An 18779-nucleotide genomic window follows, 5' to 3' on the forward strand; every position below is an offset into this window, starting at 1 on the left:
GAACTTTACCAGCTGTTTATGAAACTCTGTTGAAACTTGAGAGTTCCTGCAAAGGTTTGTCCATCTGTTTCCTCGATGTTTTGCATCTTTAAGCTCAATTCCAGGTGTTTGTTTTTTTTTTTTTAATCAGTTTCAGGTGTAACTTTGACTTGAATTTGTTTCACCTGAGTGGTTTAAAGACACTTACTTGGGTACTTTTTCTAAGCTTCTTAGAAAGAAATAGAATTAAATATGGTAGAAGGTTTTCTAAATGAGTCAATACAGCAACAACAGATAAAATAATGAAAGAATCAAAAATGCCACATCCAAGTAAAGCAAAAGAATAAGTGGAATAAAAGAAGATAAAGGGCGAAACCATCAACACAAGGCCAAAAATTATACTAATAGTAGTAAAGTAAATAAATAAAATGAGTAAGTAAATGAATAAAAGTTTAAAGAGAGAAAAATGAAAAATAAAATAAATAAAAATCTAAAAAAAAATCTATCGGACAACAAAAATACACGATAAAAAATTGTTAAAAATGTTTGCTTGTTTTTCAGGGAATAATCATGTTTATATTTTATGTTTTTCTAGCATTTCACACACTAAATTAATCATCAAGCATGTTGTTTATATAAATAATCCATGCATTTTGTTTTATTTATCAAAATGCCTTCTATCAAGCTGGTAAATATCCCATCAGACGCGCTTTAAAGCCGCAACCTTTGATTATTTATGCCATTTTTATGCCTGACAGTTATTTTATTTAATAATCAGCGTGTGAAATGTCAGAAAATAGTGAGATATGAATGTTTTTATTACCTGGAGACCAAGTGAACATGTTTAAATAACTTTGCTTCCTCGGATCAGCAGTCAAAAACCCCAAATTCTACTGTTAAGAAACCAAGTGTCCATATTTTAGAAGCTGCTCACAACAATTTCTCCTGGAGATTCCTGGATCTGACAGACAAAACATCAAATTTACCAGCTTGTTAGAGTGTTTGTTCTTGTCAACACTACCACAACGCATAAATCCCCATTTACTATGTGCTTCTTTCTCCACTGCGTTCTATTTATTTATATATATATTGTGTGTTCTTGCCTACATTTTGCTATGCAAGTATTATGTAGTACAGTTATTATTATTATTCGTTTGTGTGCAGGTACAAGCTGTCCACGCGGCCAATCTACAAGGAGAAACCGAAGATCGTCACCAGTCTGCTGTGGCGCTGCTGTCCGGGACACGGAGGACGCAACTGCGAGGACACAGGTGGGTCGGTGGCAGAATAGCCGTCACCATGGCGACAGTAGCCATGACAACACGGAGGCAAACAACAACAAAGGGCCATTTCTTGTGTCGTTTCTTTCTAAAATCTGAGGGAATTTTGTTTAAAGTGAATCCAGTTCTGTGACAGGTTATGTGACAATCAGCATGCATCTGTCTGTCTGTCTGTCTGTCTGTCTGTCTGTCTGTCTGTCTGTCTGTCTGTCTGTCTGTCTGTCTGTCTGTTTGTTCGCAACGTTACTCAAAAACGGTCAGGATGAAATTTTCCAGGAAAGTCAGAAGTGACACAAGGACCAAGTGATTAGATTTTGGCAGTGATGTGGCTTATAGTCTGGATCCATGGATTTGTTAAAGATTTCTATATCATTGCTAGATAGCAGCACAGCGTCACTGTAACCATGACAACAAGTGAACGCTACGTCAGCTGCCTGCTGATGATCACATGATTGTGATTCTACTACAAATCCACCGCTGTGGACTTATCAGGACTTATCTGTCAGAAATCATACAAGCAACAGTTGATTAATTTTTGGGGGTGTTTCCGAGTCTCATCAATTCCCACCGCCCGCTACATATTTAGGTCACATGATTCGGTATCCATACGCATGCATAACACACGCCTGTGGTCATTTTTTATTAAAGATTTCATCTGTCGGAAATGATACAATGACTGAGCAGCCTTGGCGGAGTACTGCGCTCTCTGAGTGCTTTTCTTGTTGAATCTGATTTTACTTTAGTTGCCGTAGAAACAAAACTACAGATGTTCTACAGCTGTTTTCCAGCTATTTTTCTAGATGTTGTGTATCTTTATATTCCATTTCATGTGTCAGCTTTGGCTTCCATTAATTTGTTTCACCTCAGTGGCTAAAACAACACTTCCAGACAGAACCTCTATATGAACAGACTTAACTCTCTGAACTCCAAGCAGTTTCTGGGTGTTTTTTGTTGCTCCTGTCACATTTTTTTCATCACTGTGGCCTCATTTTTTAACTGCAATATAAAGTCCTGCACCTCTATGGAAACAGAGCAACCATGACTAGAAGCAGAGAGGACTCAGAAATGTCTTATGCACAGTATGACAGCATTATAATGTCATAAAACCTAAAAAGAAAGAAATCTGTTGAATTTCTTTAATTATGTATTTTACATATATTGAACAAACCTGGAATCAGCATGTTTGCCATTTTCCCAAATGTCCACAGACGCTACCAACACTGGAAATAAAATGGTGGCTTTACATACTATAATTAATCATCCATCCATCCATCCATTATCTATACACCGCTTAATCCTCACTAGGGTCGCGGGGGGGGCTGGAGTCTATCCCAGCTGACTCGGGCGAAGGCAGGGGACACCCTAGACAGGTCACCAGTCTGTCACAGGGCTACATATATAGACAAACAATCACTCTCACATTCACACCTACGGGCAATTTAGAATAATCAATTAACCTCAGCATATTTTTGGACTGTGGGAGGAAGCCGGAGTACCCGGAGAAAACCCACACATGCACAGGGAGAACATGCAAACTCCATGCAGAAAGATCCCGGGAAAGCCGGGACGCGAACCAGGGACCTTCTTGCTGCAAGGCGAAAGTGCTAACCACTACGCCACTGTGCAGCCCTATAATTAATCAACTATTTCCATTTTAAATTTATTTACATGCTTGTCTCCTCTCTGCTCCCCATAAACACAGCCTGCAGTTCAGCTGAAAAGTCCCTGATTTTTTGTCACATGTCTGTTGATCACAGCTGAGTCACTAAATGTTTTACAGTTACACTGAAAAGCTCAGATTTTTTTCTTTTTTACAGAATCTGGCTACTATAAAAGCTATATTTTTAGTGATTTTTTTAAACAAAACATGTCAAATAAGGAATTTGATGGAGTGTCATGATTTTAAGCTGAGATGTTTAATTTTCCTAAATAAACTGTGAAAAGTATGATAACGTTATAAAGCCATAAATCATTTTAAAAAAGAAAACCCAATAGTTGAGTTTCTTTGATTGTTTGATTTCTAAAAATTGAAAGCATCTCAAATAAACATGAACAGCATTTTCCAAGTGCCCACAGGTGTTATCAGTCCCTGAAAAAAGGTGGCTTGACATAGATGTTTTACTCTTTGCACTTTTATTTGCTTCCACAGATGTATTGTCTCTGTTCTGGGTAAACACATCCTGCAGTTCAGCCGAAAAGTCTCTGGATTTTCATCATGTTGCTGTTGGTCGCAGCTGACTCAATAATGGCTTCATGGTTGTAGCGAGGAGAGCAGATTTTTTTGGATTTTTATGGAATCTGGTTGGAACAAAATCAACCAAATATAAGCTTAGATATATGATGATAGATATTTCATCACAATCACTTTCTTCTGCATATTACTTTTTTCTTTTTTAAACAAAAATAGACCATTTGCAAAAACTAGATTCTGTGAAAAACAAAAATTTCTACACTCCTCTGTGCAACCATGAAGCCATGATTGACTCAGCTGCAACCACCAGTCACATGACAAAAAATCTGAGACTTTTCAGCTGAACTGCAGGCAGTGTTTACAGAGAGAGGAGAGAAATATGAAAAAAGTAAATATCAGCGCTAAAATATCTATATTGTACAGAGTCGCCATTTTTTTCTAGTACTGGCAACACCTGCTGGTATTTGGAAGAAAGTTGTACATATTACTTCCTGGCTTTATAACTGTGTCCTACTGCAGAGAAGACATTTGTGAGTTCTCTCTCCTTCTAGCCATAGTTGTTCTGTGTTTGTAGAGGTGCAGGACTTTATATTACAGAGAAAAATGTGACAGGAACAAAAAACGCCCCAAAACTGCTTTGAGTTCAGAGGGTTATAGTCGACTGGACCAATTTGCTGAAGGTCACTCACGATTCTATCCGCTATCACTGTCACTAAAACCACAAAAATGCCCCAAAGCAAATATTTTTTAATAAAAGTATGGGAGGGGAAACAATGTTAATATTATTTATTTAACGTTTATTGAATATACAAGCAAAAATAACACAAATATACTGTAAGTAACAGTGGTCTTCTTGGAGCACAAATTGAGATTTTCCTCTGAATTTTACCTCCCTTCCCTGACTCTGTAACTTGAAAGTTTTTACCAACGGTTGCATTAATATGCCGTCGCATACAGGTGACAATAATGTGCCAGAAACAGAGCAGAACGGCAGCAGGCGAACATGAATGTAGCAACTAGCATGAAATTAAAAGTAGGATCCAGTGTGTTTGTGAATCGACACTCTGGTTTTCCCCCCTTTCTCTCTGCTGGAGTCTATTTTTAAATGTCCGTCTTCCAAAAACAGCTTCACTTTGGTATCGCTCAGGAACTTAATGCAGTCCAGATTTTCTCTGTGTGGGAAACTGCAGTCAGTGTTTACAGATATCTGAAGGAGGATGTCCTCTCCTCCGCTCTTCTCATTTGTTTGTGCTGAAACTCAAAGTTTATCAGTGAAAATTTCCTCAAAACTCGAAGCTGGACCTCCCAGCAGGTATCGATGGTTTGGGTCTGTTAAAATTTGTTGGAAAATTTTACCTTGAAGTAGAATATTAGCTGCAATGACTGTAATTCTAACACATCATTCTGTTTCAAGTAGCCTCTGCTACCGTCATATTAATCCATCAATGAAGTACTGTAAGGCTGTAAAGCAACATTTCAAGATTTAGTGTTAAAAATACTGATAAATTGTAATTATTATTCCATGAAGTCAAAGAAAATATGTTTAAATGTCTTCTTTTGTCTGATTAAACCCTCAAATTTAGAGATTGCTGTCATATAAAACGGGGAAACTGAAGTCAATATTTACCTTTCAGAGAAGCTGTTGGCTTTGTTTCCCCAAAACAAACAACTAATCAGCTTTCAAAACAGTGTTCAACTAATTTCCTGTCACTTAATTAGTCAGATGATTCTCTCAATGTGGAAATAAACAAAACCGGCGTGACAGTAATCCAGCCTTAGAGTAAAACCAGGACAACACCTTTAAAATTCATCCTGAACCAGCTCACCTTCCCTTTATGCATTTACATCTGTTTGGAACTTTAATTTACTTTAAAGTGATGTCTTTTTTCTGCACTTTTATCATTTTATTTTAATTGCAACCTCTTTGGCTCGCAGTCTGTTTACAGTTTGCTGTGTTTCTTTCTTTGACAGTCTCTGATCCTCAGCTGGACTCCGGAAGCTTGGGTCTGATTACAGTATCTGAACCAGAGAGAATAGAAGTGCAGGCTCCAGGTATGATCCCACACAAAAGAACCCCATCAATAGTTTTTATTTATCAGTTTCCTCATGTCAGTCCTGAATAAATCTTCATGAATCCACTCAGAAATCAGAGAAATAACACTGCCTGAGAACCTTGATGTTTTTAAATTCTCATCAGTACAAGCAGCAGTTGCTAATAGCTTATTCAGAATACAGATAGATACAAATTCAGCACAAAAATGCACAAAATGACCACAAAACGAAGCTTGATGACCTCAAAGGACTGCAAAACCACCACAATGAGACACAAAACCACCCCAAAGAGATGCAAAATGCCCACAAAGACATACATCCACCACAATGAGACACAAAAACAACACAAAGAGATGCAAAATTACCACAATTTGGTGCAAAAGGACCTCAGAGACACACGACCACAACCACAAAGAGACAAAAACTGCCAAATGCCAATGCACACAAAAAGGATGCAAAACTACAACTAAGTGACAGTAAAAGACCCAAAATGACAAAACAACCACAAAATGACCCAAAGACACAAAATGACCACAAAGGGATCTAAAATAGTCATAAAGGGATGCTAAAGTATTCCAAAGAGACACAAAACCACCACAAAGACATGTAAAATTACCACAAAGACACACAAAACCACCACAAAGGGATGTAAACTGCCACAAAGAGATGCAAAACCAATATAAAGGGACACAAAACAGCCACAAATAAACAAAAAAACATCACAAAGGGATGCAAAAAGACCACAAAGACACAAAGCCACGACAAAGAGATGTAAAATGACCACAAGGACACACAAAACCACCACAAGTGGATATAAAATGACCACAAAGAAACACAATGCCACCATTAAGTGATGTATAATGACCATAAAGGGATGCAAAATGACCACAAAAACACAAAAACGCCACGAGGAGATGCAATACCAACATAAAGGGACACAAAACAACCACAAATAAGCAAAAAAAACACCACAAAGGGATGCAAAATGACCACAAAGACACACACATTACCAACGTAAGGAGATGCAAAACCAACATAAGGGGATGCAAAAACCAAGCTTTACACTTTATTTTAGCAGAAGAATCAAACCTTCCCTAGAAAAGCAGAGTGGCTGACTTTGGTTTATTATCTGAGGCATCAGGCTGCAGTTAAAGAAATCACAACTATGAGCTTCTTTTCTGTTTCAAAGTTAATAAAATCTCATAAATTCTAATTACATTTACCCTTTAACGATTTTTTTACATTACAGCAGGATACAGTCGAGGTGGTGATGAGAAAATAGTTTCACGTATCTCACTTCTATATTAGGAGATGTGAGGCAGCAGTGTAGTTAAAACAGTAGACAAGAATGCAGCACTTTTGTTTCACCTTCAGCATGAACGGTGTCGGAGCGCTCTGACTCATTCCTGCCTCTCTAACAAAGTGAGGAAGCACTACGCTCGGCTTCGATGAACCTCAAGCACAGGTCAGGAGAATGTTTGGCCACCCTCCACCTCCATCTTCTACCCGGGGAAGTGGGAGTGGGTGAGCCGCTCCCAAAAGATCCTCCACCAAGGTCACCTCCCCCCCAACATCCTTGAGCTGTAAACACACCGTGAGTCACCCTGAAAGAGGCGAGTACGTCAGCCTCCTGATGAGAGTTTGTTCTGTACGGAGGTCAGAGGTCGCAGCCGCCTCATGAAGCTGATGTTACTGTGACCTGACGAAGTGACAAAGCAGAAGACAACGAGGTTCGTTTGTTTTAACGTCAGCCCACAACGCTCTCAACAAAAACCATAATGGTTTCTCAAACAAAAGTGAAAACATATGGAAAGTCAGAACAAGAACGATGAAGAAGCTTTTCACATTTTTGGTCAAAAGTTAAAAACTCACCCAAATAATCACAAAGGCCCACTGAAGAAGCACAGGCACAAGCTAAACTGACCATAAAGAGAAGCAAAACTGCATAAAAAAATGATGCAAAATGTCCATGCAGAGATGCAAAACAACCACATAGATGTAAAATATCTACAAAGAGATGCAGAACAACTAAAGCAAAACTACTGCAGATTTATTTATTTATAAGTTTATTTAATAGGGACAGAACAAGAAGCATTGTTACAATAACCGATGCCATGTTCATAGGTCAATACCTAACAGCTAATTCGCAGACCAGGTCCCTGACACATACAAAAACAACAATAAATACAACAATCAATGTTACATGAATGTATACATTAAACACATTTACATATAATAAAATGTCTATAAGTGCTCACAGTTTTGGTTTGATTTGAGCCATCGTTTGATTTTACAGTTAAACTCATTCGGATCTGTCAGATGTTTCAGTTCAGCAGGTAAGGTGTTCCAGATCTGTGGCCCTTTCACTGAGAATGCACTCCGTCCAAAAGTGGTTTTACACCGGGCTGTTCTGCAGTCTCCATTTGCTACTCCTCTTGTAGTCATACCACGAGTTAGACTTCTTTGGATCATACCGCTAACAGAATCTGGAGCAAGACCAGTAACACATTTAAAAACTAATTTTAAAAAAGAATAGTTTAAGAAATTTTTAAAACTTAAAAGATTGTGTTTTTCTAAAAGTTTACAATGGTGCCACTTCATGGGCTTTCGGTCAAGCACTTTTAAAGCTTGTTTGTAAAGGGAGATTACAAACAAATGGACACAACCAACCTCAAAGGATGCAAAACAACCTCAAGGAGTCGCAAAATGACCACAAAGAGATGCAAAGCATCCACAGTGATGGAAAATGTCCACAAAGAGATGCAAAGCAACCACAGGGATGGAAAATGTCCACAAATAGATGCAGAACAACCGAAACAAAATAATCAATGATGAAAACGAAATTGTGTATAACTACCACAATGAAGCAAAATGACTGCAAATTGACACAACCAACCTCAAAGGGATGCAAAAAGTCCTCAAAGAGATGCAAAAAAACTCAAATGGGATGGAAAACCAATCTCAAGGGGATGCAAAATGTCCACAAAGAGATGCAAAGCAACCATACCAATGGAAAATGTCCCCAAAAAATTATCAATGACTAAAACAAAATTGTGAAAAACTAGCACAAACAAATTAATGCGCATGGACACAACCAACCTCAAAGAAATGCAAAGCAACCTCAAGTGGATGCAAAATGACCACAAAAAGATGCAGAACAACTAAACAAAATGAAAACAAGTACAAATGGACACAAAAGGACCACAAAGCAATTACATGGCGACACTGACCACAAAGCAGCGCAAAATGACTACAGTATTAGGGATGCAAAAGCAGCACAAATGGACACCAAATAACCATAAATAGGTGCAAAATTAAAAACAACTGGAAAACAACTCAACGGAATGCCCAAAAATGACAGATCAGAAGTTCAAAAAAGTTCAAAAACCCCTAAACACAATACTCTATAAAACAATGACAAAGGGATGCAAAATGGACACAAACAGATGGCAAACCAAAAACAGAGCGATGCCAATTGACCACAGAGGTGGATTATGACTGAAAGGTACACAAAAAAATCCAATGAATGCAAAACAACTAAAACGAATTGCATAATGACTGCAAACCCCCCCCCAAAAAAACAAAATGGAAAACAATGACAGATGATGCAAAACTAAGTTGTATTCCTAGAAATGACAGATGTCCAAAATGAAATATATAATGACTCCATAAAACAATGTCAAAGGGATGCAAATTGACCACAAAGGGACACAAAATGACCACAGAGGTGGATAATGACTGAAAGGAAGGCCAAAAAAATCCCATAAATGCAAAACGACAAAAAGAACTTGCTTAATGACTACAAAAAAAAACTAAAACAATGACAGGAGAGGATGCAAAATGACACCAAATGGATTCAAATGACCATAAAGAGAAGCCAAACAGCTACAAAGGGATACAAAATTATCACAATTGGATGATAAACAAGTTTGAAAAGATGCAAAATGACCACAAAGAGATGCCAAATTTGCCACCAGAGATGCTAAGCAATCACAGAGATGAAAAATGGCCACAAAGAGACAGAAAACAATGACAAAGGGATGCAAAATGATCACAATGGGATGCTAAACAAACAAAATGAAAATGAAGAGACTCAAAGCTACCCCAGAGACACAGAATTTATTACAAGGGATGCAAAGCGATCGCAAAGAGATGCAAAATGGCCACAAAGAGACAGAAAACGATGACAAAAGGATGCAAAATGATCTAAAAGAGATGAAAATATGGGACTTTTTGCATTTCAGTGCCCAGATGTCCATGACTTTATCATCCATCTAAACCACGAACATCTCATTGTTTTTTGTAAGTTTTGGTTGCTGTTGAGGTTTTCTAACTACAGCAGTTTGGTCACTTTAACTTCACATTGTAGTTTTGTTCCATCAGAAAAACCTACCACGAGATAAAGGTCAGCCGAAGTGTAGTACGGGAGATATTTCAGTTCTGCAGGATACGTGCTGTGAACATGAAATATTTATACCCTGCGTGGCACTGAGAACTCTGATAATCAAAACAGTCCATGTTTTTGGAAAAGGCTTCAGACTAAAATAGACCTTTGGCCTTTAGAGGCTCGATTTAACAAAGAAACACAAACAAAAGAGGCCATTCCACGCACACCTCCACATGGTACAGTCTGCTCCCACCACGCCTCTGATTGAACCGACTTCCTGCAAGCTGACGTCGATGCAATTAAATCATCAACACAAACGCAGCCTTGCAGAAATACACTGGACACAATAACAGGAACACCTTCAGATGCAGCACGCATGAGTCATCAGTCAGCTCGTAAAATGTTTACAATCCGCTCACGGATTAGATCAGATTGCACAGGTGTCTCCGTTATCAGGTTGTGCACATTGAGAGTTAACAATCTGAAATGTATTCATGCAAAATTACACCGTCATTGTTACTGAAGTCAATTCTTAAGTCTTTAAATCAGCAGAAGAGATTTTGGTTTTATTTAACGACTACAACCAGCAAATGTTTTGTTCTCATAATTTGTTGATTAATCAGTTTGCCCAAAAATAGCCTTCATAATCGACCAAATCTCAGAGTTATCAGATGTCCTGTTTTCTCCAGCCATCAATTAAAAATCCCCAAAATATTCAATCTGCTGTTAAATATGACCAAAAATAAATCATTTTGGATTGTTTTGCATGTCTTTTTTGTGTCTTTAAAGGTCTTTTGTCTCTTTGTGGTAGGTGTTTGTGTCTTTGTAGTCATGTTGCACCTCTTTATAGTTGTTTTGTGTCTCTGGTTATTTGTGTGTCTTTGTGGGTGTTTTGCATCTGTTTGTAGTCATTTTGTGTTACTGTGTTGTCATCTTTTGCCTCTTTGTAGTAGGTGTTTGTTTCTTTGTAGTACTTGTGCATCCTTGTTATGTTTTGTATCAGCGTTGTTTTTTTGTGGTTTTGCAAATCTTTGTATTAGTTTTGTTTCTCTTTGTAGTCATTTTGTGTCTCTTTTATATCTTTTTGTGTCTTTTTATGGTTGTTTTGCATCTCCTTGTAGTTTTTTGTATCTCTTTGTAGTCTGTTGTCTGTTTTTCTTGTTATTTTTGCATCTCTTCTTATACTTTTGTGTCACTTTATAGTAGTTGTGTGTGTCTTTGTAGTAATTTTGCACCTATTTGTGGTCTTTTATCTCTGTTATAGTCGCTGTTTGTCTTTTCTTAGTCGCTTTGCATCTCTTTTGTAATATTTTTATCTCATAGTAGTCTTTTGCGTCTCTGTTGTCATTTTGTGTCTCTTTGTATACTCTTGCATCTCTGTTGTCATTTTTTTGTCTGTTTGTAGTCTATTGTATCTCACTGTAGTCATTTTGTGTCTTTTTGTAATAGTCACGTGACTGTTTTAGTCGATTTGAGTCTCTTTGTAGTCTTTTTTGCGTCTTTGTGGTCATTTTGCGTCTGTAGATGTATGTGTTTTTTTTGCAATAGTTGTGTCTTTGTGTGTCTCATTTTAAAAGTTTTGTATCTCTCTGTAGTCTTTTACGTCTCTTTGTGGTCTTTTTTTCCACAAAAAACCCACAGAAGACTGATGTGTGGGGCCTAAATCGATGACCCTGCAGGACTTCCCTGTCTTTAATCTCCACGGTTGCACTCTTGTGTTTTTTGCTGTCAGTTGTGCCTGCAGGTCACTGACTGGGAACTCCTTGTTCCTGCTGTCACACACTGAAACTTTAACAATGAACTGCGAGTGAAACAAACGCTGAGGAAACTTGGCTGAGAAATCCCCAAACACATCCGCCGGTTTCCCATCAGCCACTCTGTCTCACTCTCTGCCGGTCTGCCTGACTTCCTGCTGGTCTCTCTCTCTCTCTCTCTCTCTCTCTCTCTTTTGAAATCAGTGCAGCTTTATTTGCATTAACATAATGAATGATGAACACAGTTGTTAATTAAGCTGCTTGTTGTGTGCGTTTCAGCTGTCAAGGATCGGCTCCAGCTTCAGCAAGCCGACCTGAACCGCGAACAGAACGACTATCAGGTAGCTGCCCAGGCGCTGTATGACAACAGCTACGCAAACACCCAGCCAGAGGTGGGTAGAGTATCCAAATACTGTACTCAAGCAAGAGAAACGTTACTTCAAAATAATATCACTCAAGTAGAAGTAAAAAATAGTCATCCAAAAAAATCACTCAAGTAAGAGTAAAAAAGTATTTGGTGAAAAGACTACTCAAGTACTGAGTAACTGATTGATTGTAATGTCCGATTTATTATTTTTAGAAATGATGTGATCAGACAGACAAAAATGTAAAACAATGTGCAAATTCTGGTATTTCCAAATAATAAAATTTTAAAAAATAGCAAAAATAAATAACATCTTTACAAAATGACAAGTTAAGGCACAAGAAGCAAAAATTTCCAAATCTCTGTTTTTCACAACATAAATTTTGAAACAAATACCTGTAGTAAGGTAACATTTTTATGTTTGCACAGTGCAAACTACTTCCAGTGACAAGATACTGTATACTGTATTCCACTTCCCTCTAAATGGCACAGGCTCAGTTGATAGAAAATAACACTACAACTCGGGCTGGACCCGAATATTTGGTGGTTGTGTCCCCCGCCCCCTGCTGAATCACCTACCACGTACCTACCAACCTAACGTCATGCTTCACTTCGCCCATGTTAGTAGCCCTCTTCAGCTTTTGCTAGAAGACAAAAGCCGAAGACGGCGATATCCAATGCTGGGCTAATGTTGGACTCCGAAGCAAGATCTTGTCTCGAAAATGCTCCCATTTTTTTCATTCCTTGTCTGCTACGTGTGTAGAGTTTGTGCCGCTATGCTGCTACAGTTCATATGTGGTCATGTGACCACAGGGTGACCTCTGGTGAAACGGAGTCACGTGATTATTGTTGCTTCGTCTGATTGGTAAAACACAGTCATATGGTAGATCCGCTGGGGTCATCTCTCCGGCAAAATACAGCTTATCTAATGTGGTAAATAAAAAAGTAAGGAGTCGAGTGTAGCCCAGTGTAACGGAGTAAGAGTAGTGTTTCTTCTTCACAAATCCACTCAAGTAAAAGTAAAAAGTATGACAGAGTAAAACTACTCTCAGAAGTACATGTTTTTCAAAAAGTTACTCAAGTAAATGTAACGGAGTAAATGTAACTTGTTACTACCCACCTCTGCACCCAGCCCAACACCTCGCAACCCCCTGTGGGCCCAGGCCACAACCCCCATCATGCACCACACCATGGTATGAGTACTCACAACCGCCACCGACAACAAGACCCCTTACGACCACAGGAACCGTATCGACCGCAGGAACTACATCGACCACAGGAACCGTATCGACCACAGGAACCGTATCGACCACAGGAACTACATCGACCACAGGAACCGTATCGACCACAGGAACTACATCGACCGCAGGAACTACATCGACCGCAGGAACACCACCGACCAGGTGAGTTTTGGTTAACTTAGTTGTTGCTTACCTTCCTTCCTGAAGATGAGAAACCAGTTCAGGTTCAAAATTTACCTGATTTTTTGTAACAACCAGATCCATTGGAGACAAGTTCAGAACAGTTGTTGGAAGGTGTTGTCGTGGATCTGTAGCGGAGCAAGAGAGCCAAGACTTAGTTCATTGTATCTCACTGCGGTTGTTTTGTGTCTCTTTGTAGTCAGTTTGTGTGTTCTTTTATTTGTGTCTCTCTGAAGAAGTTTTGTGTGTCTTTGTAGAAAGTTTGTGTCTCTTTGTAATTGTTTTGTGTCTCTTTGTAGTTTTGTCACTGCTTGTAGTGGTTTGGTGCCTCTGTGATGAGTTTGTGACACTTTGTGGTTGTGTCTTTCAGTTGTAGTTTTGTGTCTTTTTGTGGTAGTGTTGTTTTGGTCAATTTTTGTATCTTTGCAGTTTTGTCTCCCTGAAGTGGTTTCATTCGTATTTGTAGTAGTTTTGTGTCTGTTTCCTGTCAGTTTGTGTATATCTGTGTCTCGTTTTTTGTGTCTTTGTTGTTTTGTCTCTGTGGTGGTTTTGTGCCATTTGAGTCTCTTTGAAGTTTTGTCTTTTTGTAGTAGTTTTGTGTCTCTTTGTTCTAGTGTTGTACGTATTTTTGGTTGGTTTGTTCGTCTTTGTAGTTGTCGTATGCATGTTTGTGTCTCTGGTGGTCATTTTGTGTCTATTTGTAGCCAGTTTGTGCATCTTTGTAGTTTTGTTTCTGTTTGTGGTGGTTGTTTTGTGTTTGGTAAGATTGTGTATCTTTTTATTTGTGTCTCTCTGAAGTAGTTTTTTGTATTTTTGCTGGTTTGTGGTTGCTTTGTGTCTCATTGTGGTTGTTTTGTGTGTCTTTCTGTAGTAGTTTTGTGTCTCTTTGTGGTAGCGTTGTACGTCTTTTTTGGTCAGTTTGTGAATCTTTGCAGTTTTGTCTCCCTGTAGTAGTTTTGTTTGTCTTTGTAGTTGTTTGGTGTATGTGTCTACTTGTGGTTGTGTCTCTCTGTAGTAGTTTTGTGTCTGTTTGAGGTAGTTTTGTGCCTCTTTTGTTTGTGCATGTTTGTAGTTTTGTCTCTGCTGTAACAGTTTTGCATCACCTGTGTGTCTTTGTGGTTGTTTTGTGTCTCTTTGTAGTGTGTTGTGTCCATTTGTAGTTTTGTGTCTCTTTGTGGTAGCTACCTTTATAGTTGTCGTATCTTTGGTTGATTAATGTAGTTTTGTGGGTTTTTTGTGTGTGTTTTTAGTTGTTGTGTCTCTTTGTAGTTCATGTAGTTCATGTAGGCCTTTGTGGTCCGTATAGATCTAATTGTGGTCATTTCTGTCTCTGTACAGTTGCTTTGTGTCCTTGTGAGTAGTTGCATCGTTTTTTAAGTCTCAACACTTTCTTTTTTGTGTAGCTGCTGCTTTTGGTCATTAATTTATATTTTGATGGCGATCTTTCTACTTTTACCGAAGTAACATATGTGCATACTGTTACCGAATAACACACACAGACAGACACACACTTCCTCCACAGGAAATCCTCTCTTTCTTCTGTCACATTAACACTGTGTGTGTTCTGAGATGACTGTTTCATGTGTCGTGTGTCACCCGACTAGCATGTTGGATGACATCACAGCCACACATCCTGACCGGAGCTTGTTTGAGATTCGACCTCGTTGTCAGTTTCCCACAGTGCTCTGCTTCTTCGTGACCTCTGACCTCACATGATTACGTCACTTTGCTGATTCTCATGTTAACGTCCTGTCCTTGTTCAGAAACTGTAATCTGAGATTTGTGGGCGAGAAACGTAAACACAAGTGATGATCCCATTATTCATCTGTAAAACCTTGAACAAGTAGATCCCTTATTTTGATTCAGTTCTGGTGAAAATGTGCTCAAGTTTGTCCAATCTTTAACTTCACTAGCTTTGGTAACAAAAACTAAAAGCATTTTCCATCATCTGAGCCCTAGTATGGTATCTCTTTTAGTAGGTCCGTCTCTTTGCGGTCTTTTTGTGTCTCTTTGTGGTTTTGTTTTTGTTTGTTTCTTTTGCAGTAATTTTGTAACTTCATTGTAGACTTTTTGGGTCGCTTTATTATTTGCTTTGCTTCTCTTTGTTGTCCCTTCACGTTTCTTTGTAGTTGTTTTGTGTCTGTTTGTAGTTGTTTTGTGTCTATTTGTGGTGGTTTTGTGTCTCTCTAACGGTGAACTTTCCCCACTGTGGGATCAATAAAGTTTATCCTTATCTCTGTAGTTACTTTGTGTCTCTGTAGTTGTTTTGTGTCTCTTTGTAGTTGTTTTGTGTCTATTTGTGGTTGTTTTGTGTCTATTTGTAGTTGTTTTGTGTCTATTTGTGGTTGTTTTGTGTCTAATTATTTTGTTCTTTTTTTGTAGTTCTTTTGTGTCTGTAGTTTTGTGCCTATTTGTGGTTGTTTTGTGTCTCTTTGTAGTTTTGTGTCTATTTGTGGTTGTTTTGTGTCTGTCTGTAGTTATTTTGTTCCTCTTTTGTAGTTGTTTTGTATCCATTTCTAGTTTTGTGTCTATTAGTGGTTGATTTGTATCTATTTGTGGTTGTTGTGTGTCTTTGTGTTGTTGTTCTGCACCTCTTTTGTAATTGTTTTGTGTCTGTAGTTTTTTTTTGTCTGTATTTGTGGTTGTTTTAGGATGTCTTTGTATTCCTGTTGGGTCGCTGAACTCTGAAAATCCGCTGTTTTTTAAAAATTACAATTCAACTGTCAATTTAACGTGTGTCACGGAGTTCCATCAAAAATATCCATATCTTACATTCAGATCAAATTAATTTATTCTACATGTCACTGTCACAAAAATTCAGAGAGTTTTCGGCTGAACTCCAGGCTGTGTTTAGAGAGGTGATGAGAGGGAGTGAAGGGAAAATAAAACCTACTGGATCAATAAAATAAATGCAGCATGGCTCAAAAACAGTGAACAGAGGAGCAAGTTGCTGGAAGATACATTCAGCATCTTTCTAGGGTTGATGTGGAGAATTTATGAAAAGTTTGTTGAGTAAAATATCTATAGTACGTAAAGTGATCGTGTTTTCCAGTACTGGTAACACCTGTGGACACTTGGACTAATTTTGTACATGTTGATTGAAGGATTTGGTGGCGCTAGAATAACCAACACGCGATGTCACTAACATCAGGACTCTGGTAGAAGATGAAGCCAATTTCAACAAGCTTTTCTCATACCCCCACACACTCCTCTACACAAACACACCCCTCCGGATGAATCATGGCTCCCTGGGGATTTCAGAGCGAAGTCCTTGGTCCCGGAAAAGGAAACCCCTCTACTGCTGCTGAGATCCAGCGTCACAGAGCTGAGCTTCACCTGATGAGGTTTGTTGCTGTTGGTTCAGGACGCTGCTGCTCCTCCAGCTGGACTCGATCCATCGGCGGTCCAAGGCGCCTCAGCGGATCCGTCTGATCATGCATGTTGTTGTTGTTGTTGTTGTTTCTGGGGTTTGAAATTAATCCAAGTGTGGTTAGACAACATGCTGGTTATCGCTGTCAATGATACTAAATCAGAGGAGCTGAACCAAACCTTAATAAGGTTGAGACGCACGAAGAAAGTAGTTGTTTTGAATCTCTTTACAGTTGTTTTCTGTCATATTACAGTTGTTTTGTGTTTCTTTACAGTTGTTTGTGTCTCTTTACAGTTGTTTTGTGTCTCTTTACAGTTGTTTGTGTCTCTTTACAGTTGTTTGTGTCTCTTTACAGTTGTTTTGTGTCTCTTTACAGTTGTTTGTGTCTCTTTACAGTTGTTTTGTGTCTCTTTACAGATGTTTTGTGTCTACAGTTGTTTTGTGTCTCTTTACAGTTGTTTTGTGTAATATTACAGTTGTTTTGTGTTTCTTTACAGTTGTTTTGTGTCTATTTACCATTGTTTTGTGTTTCTTTACAGTTGTTTTGTGTCTCTTTACAATTGTTTTGGGTCTGTTTGAGGTCACTTTATATCTCTCTGTAATAAATTTGTGTGTGTTTTTGTAGTAATTTTGTTTCCCTTTGTAGTTTTTGTGTCCTTTTGTGTCTCTAGTTGTTTTATGGCTCTTAGAGTTTGTTTTGTGTCTCTTTGTAGTTTATTGGGTCTCTGTTCTTATTTTGTGGCCCTGTAGTGGTTTTGTATCTCCTTAAAGTTGTTTTGTGACTCTACCGTTGTTTTGGGTCTTTTTGAGGTCATTTTATGTCTCACTGTAATATATTTTGGACCTGTTTGTAGTATTTTTGTGTCTATGTAGAAGTTTTGGGTCTCTGTAGTTCTTTTTTATCTCTAGGTAGGAATTTTGTGTCTGTAATTGTTTTGTGCGACTTTACAGTTGTTTTGTGTCTCTTTGTAGTTTATTGTTTCTCAGTAGTGATTTTGTGTCTGTGTAGTTGATTAGAGCGTGTTTGTGATCACTGAATGTCTCTTTGTAATGTATTTTAAGTCTCTCTGGAGTTGTTTTGTGTCTCTCTTTACAATGTTTTGTGTCTCTTTTTGTATAAGTTTTATGTCACTTCGTAGTTGTTTTGGGTCTCTTCATGTCTCTTTCTAGTCTTTGTCTGTCATTGAGGACAGTTTTGTGATGTTAAGATATTTTTTAAGATCTCCAAACCCCACAATCTGCTGGTGGGATTAAATGGCATGTTATGTTTTGGCCAGATTTACACCAATTTACTGAGCAAGAAATTGTGAAAAAATAACACAAAATTGTCAAAATTTTCACCCTTCAGATGAGGTTGAACTTTCTGTGTGAAACTTTTGTTCAGAAAATTAGACAAATTTAATGTTTTAATTGTGATTTTTCATCACTTTATTCAACATGTCTCATTCAAAAAAATTGCCAAACAAGAATTTGCACCAGATTCTGTATAAAGCAAAACATTCTGTCCTCTTCACTGCCACTGGCAAGCCGTGAGAGACTCGGATGTGACCAACAGCCATGTGATAAAAATTCAGTAACTGTTCAACTGAACTGCAGGCAGTGTCTCCATAGAGCAGAGAGAAGACTGGAAACAAAATAAAGATGTAAACAGTAAAATATCTATAGCATGTAGAGAGACACAGTATTGGTAACACATGTAGGCACTTGGAAAATGTTGGACAAGTTCTTTTTGTATAATTTATGGCATCATAACTGGGTGATACTGCACAGAAAACATTTTGAGACTGTCTAGCCATGGTTGTTCTGTTTCCATAGAGGTGCAGGACTTTATATTGCAGTGAAAAATGAGCCCACAGTGAGGAAAAATGTGACAGGAGCAAAGGAAAAAACACCCAGAAACTGCTTGGAGTCTAAAGAGTTAAATATGAAGATTTTTTATACATATATATTCTGACATTTTTTGGGAAGTGTGGAGATATTC

General features: G+C 38.2%; 1 protein-coding gene across 3 annotated transcripts in view; it reads left to right on the forward strand.

Moving 5' to 3' along the window:
- The window catches only part of mmrn2a (multimerin 2a), a 76212-nt gene that overhangs the window by 44336 nt on the left and 13097 nt on the right, over positions 1-18779 (forward strand). For 2 of the 3 annotated variants that reach the window (XM_055018325.1, XM_055018328.1), the window contains 4 exons: positions 1144-1250; positions 5422-5502; positions 11923-12035; positions 13140-13410. In XM_055018325.1, the coding sequence (XP_054874300.1) occupies positions 1144-1250; positions 5422-5502; positions 11923-12035; positions 13140-13410 (572 nt within the window). The remainder of the gene's footprint in view (positions 1-1143; positions 1251-5421; positions 5503-11922; positions 12036-13139; positions 13411-18779) is intronic. The other variant, XM_055018326.1, reaches the window with a different exon arrangement.

This window comes from Amphiprion ocellaris, chromosome 16, assembly GCF_022539595.1.
Source record: "Amphiprion ocellaris isolate individual 3 ecotype Okinawa chromosome 16, ASM2253959v1, whole genome shotgun sequence".
Lineage (NCBI taxonomy): Eukaryota > Metazoa > Chordata > Actinopteri > Pomacentridae > Amphiprion > Amphiprion ocellaris.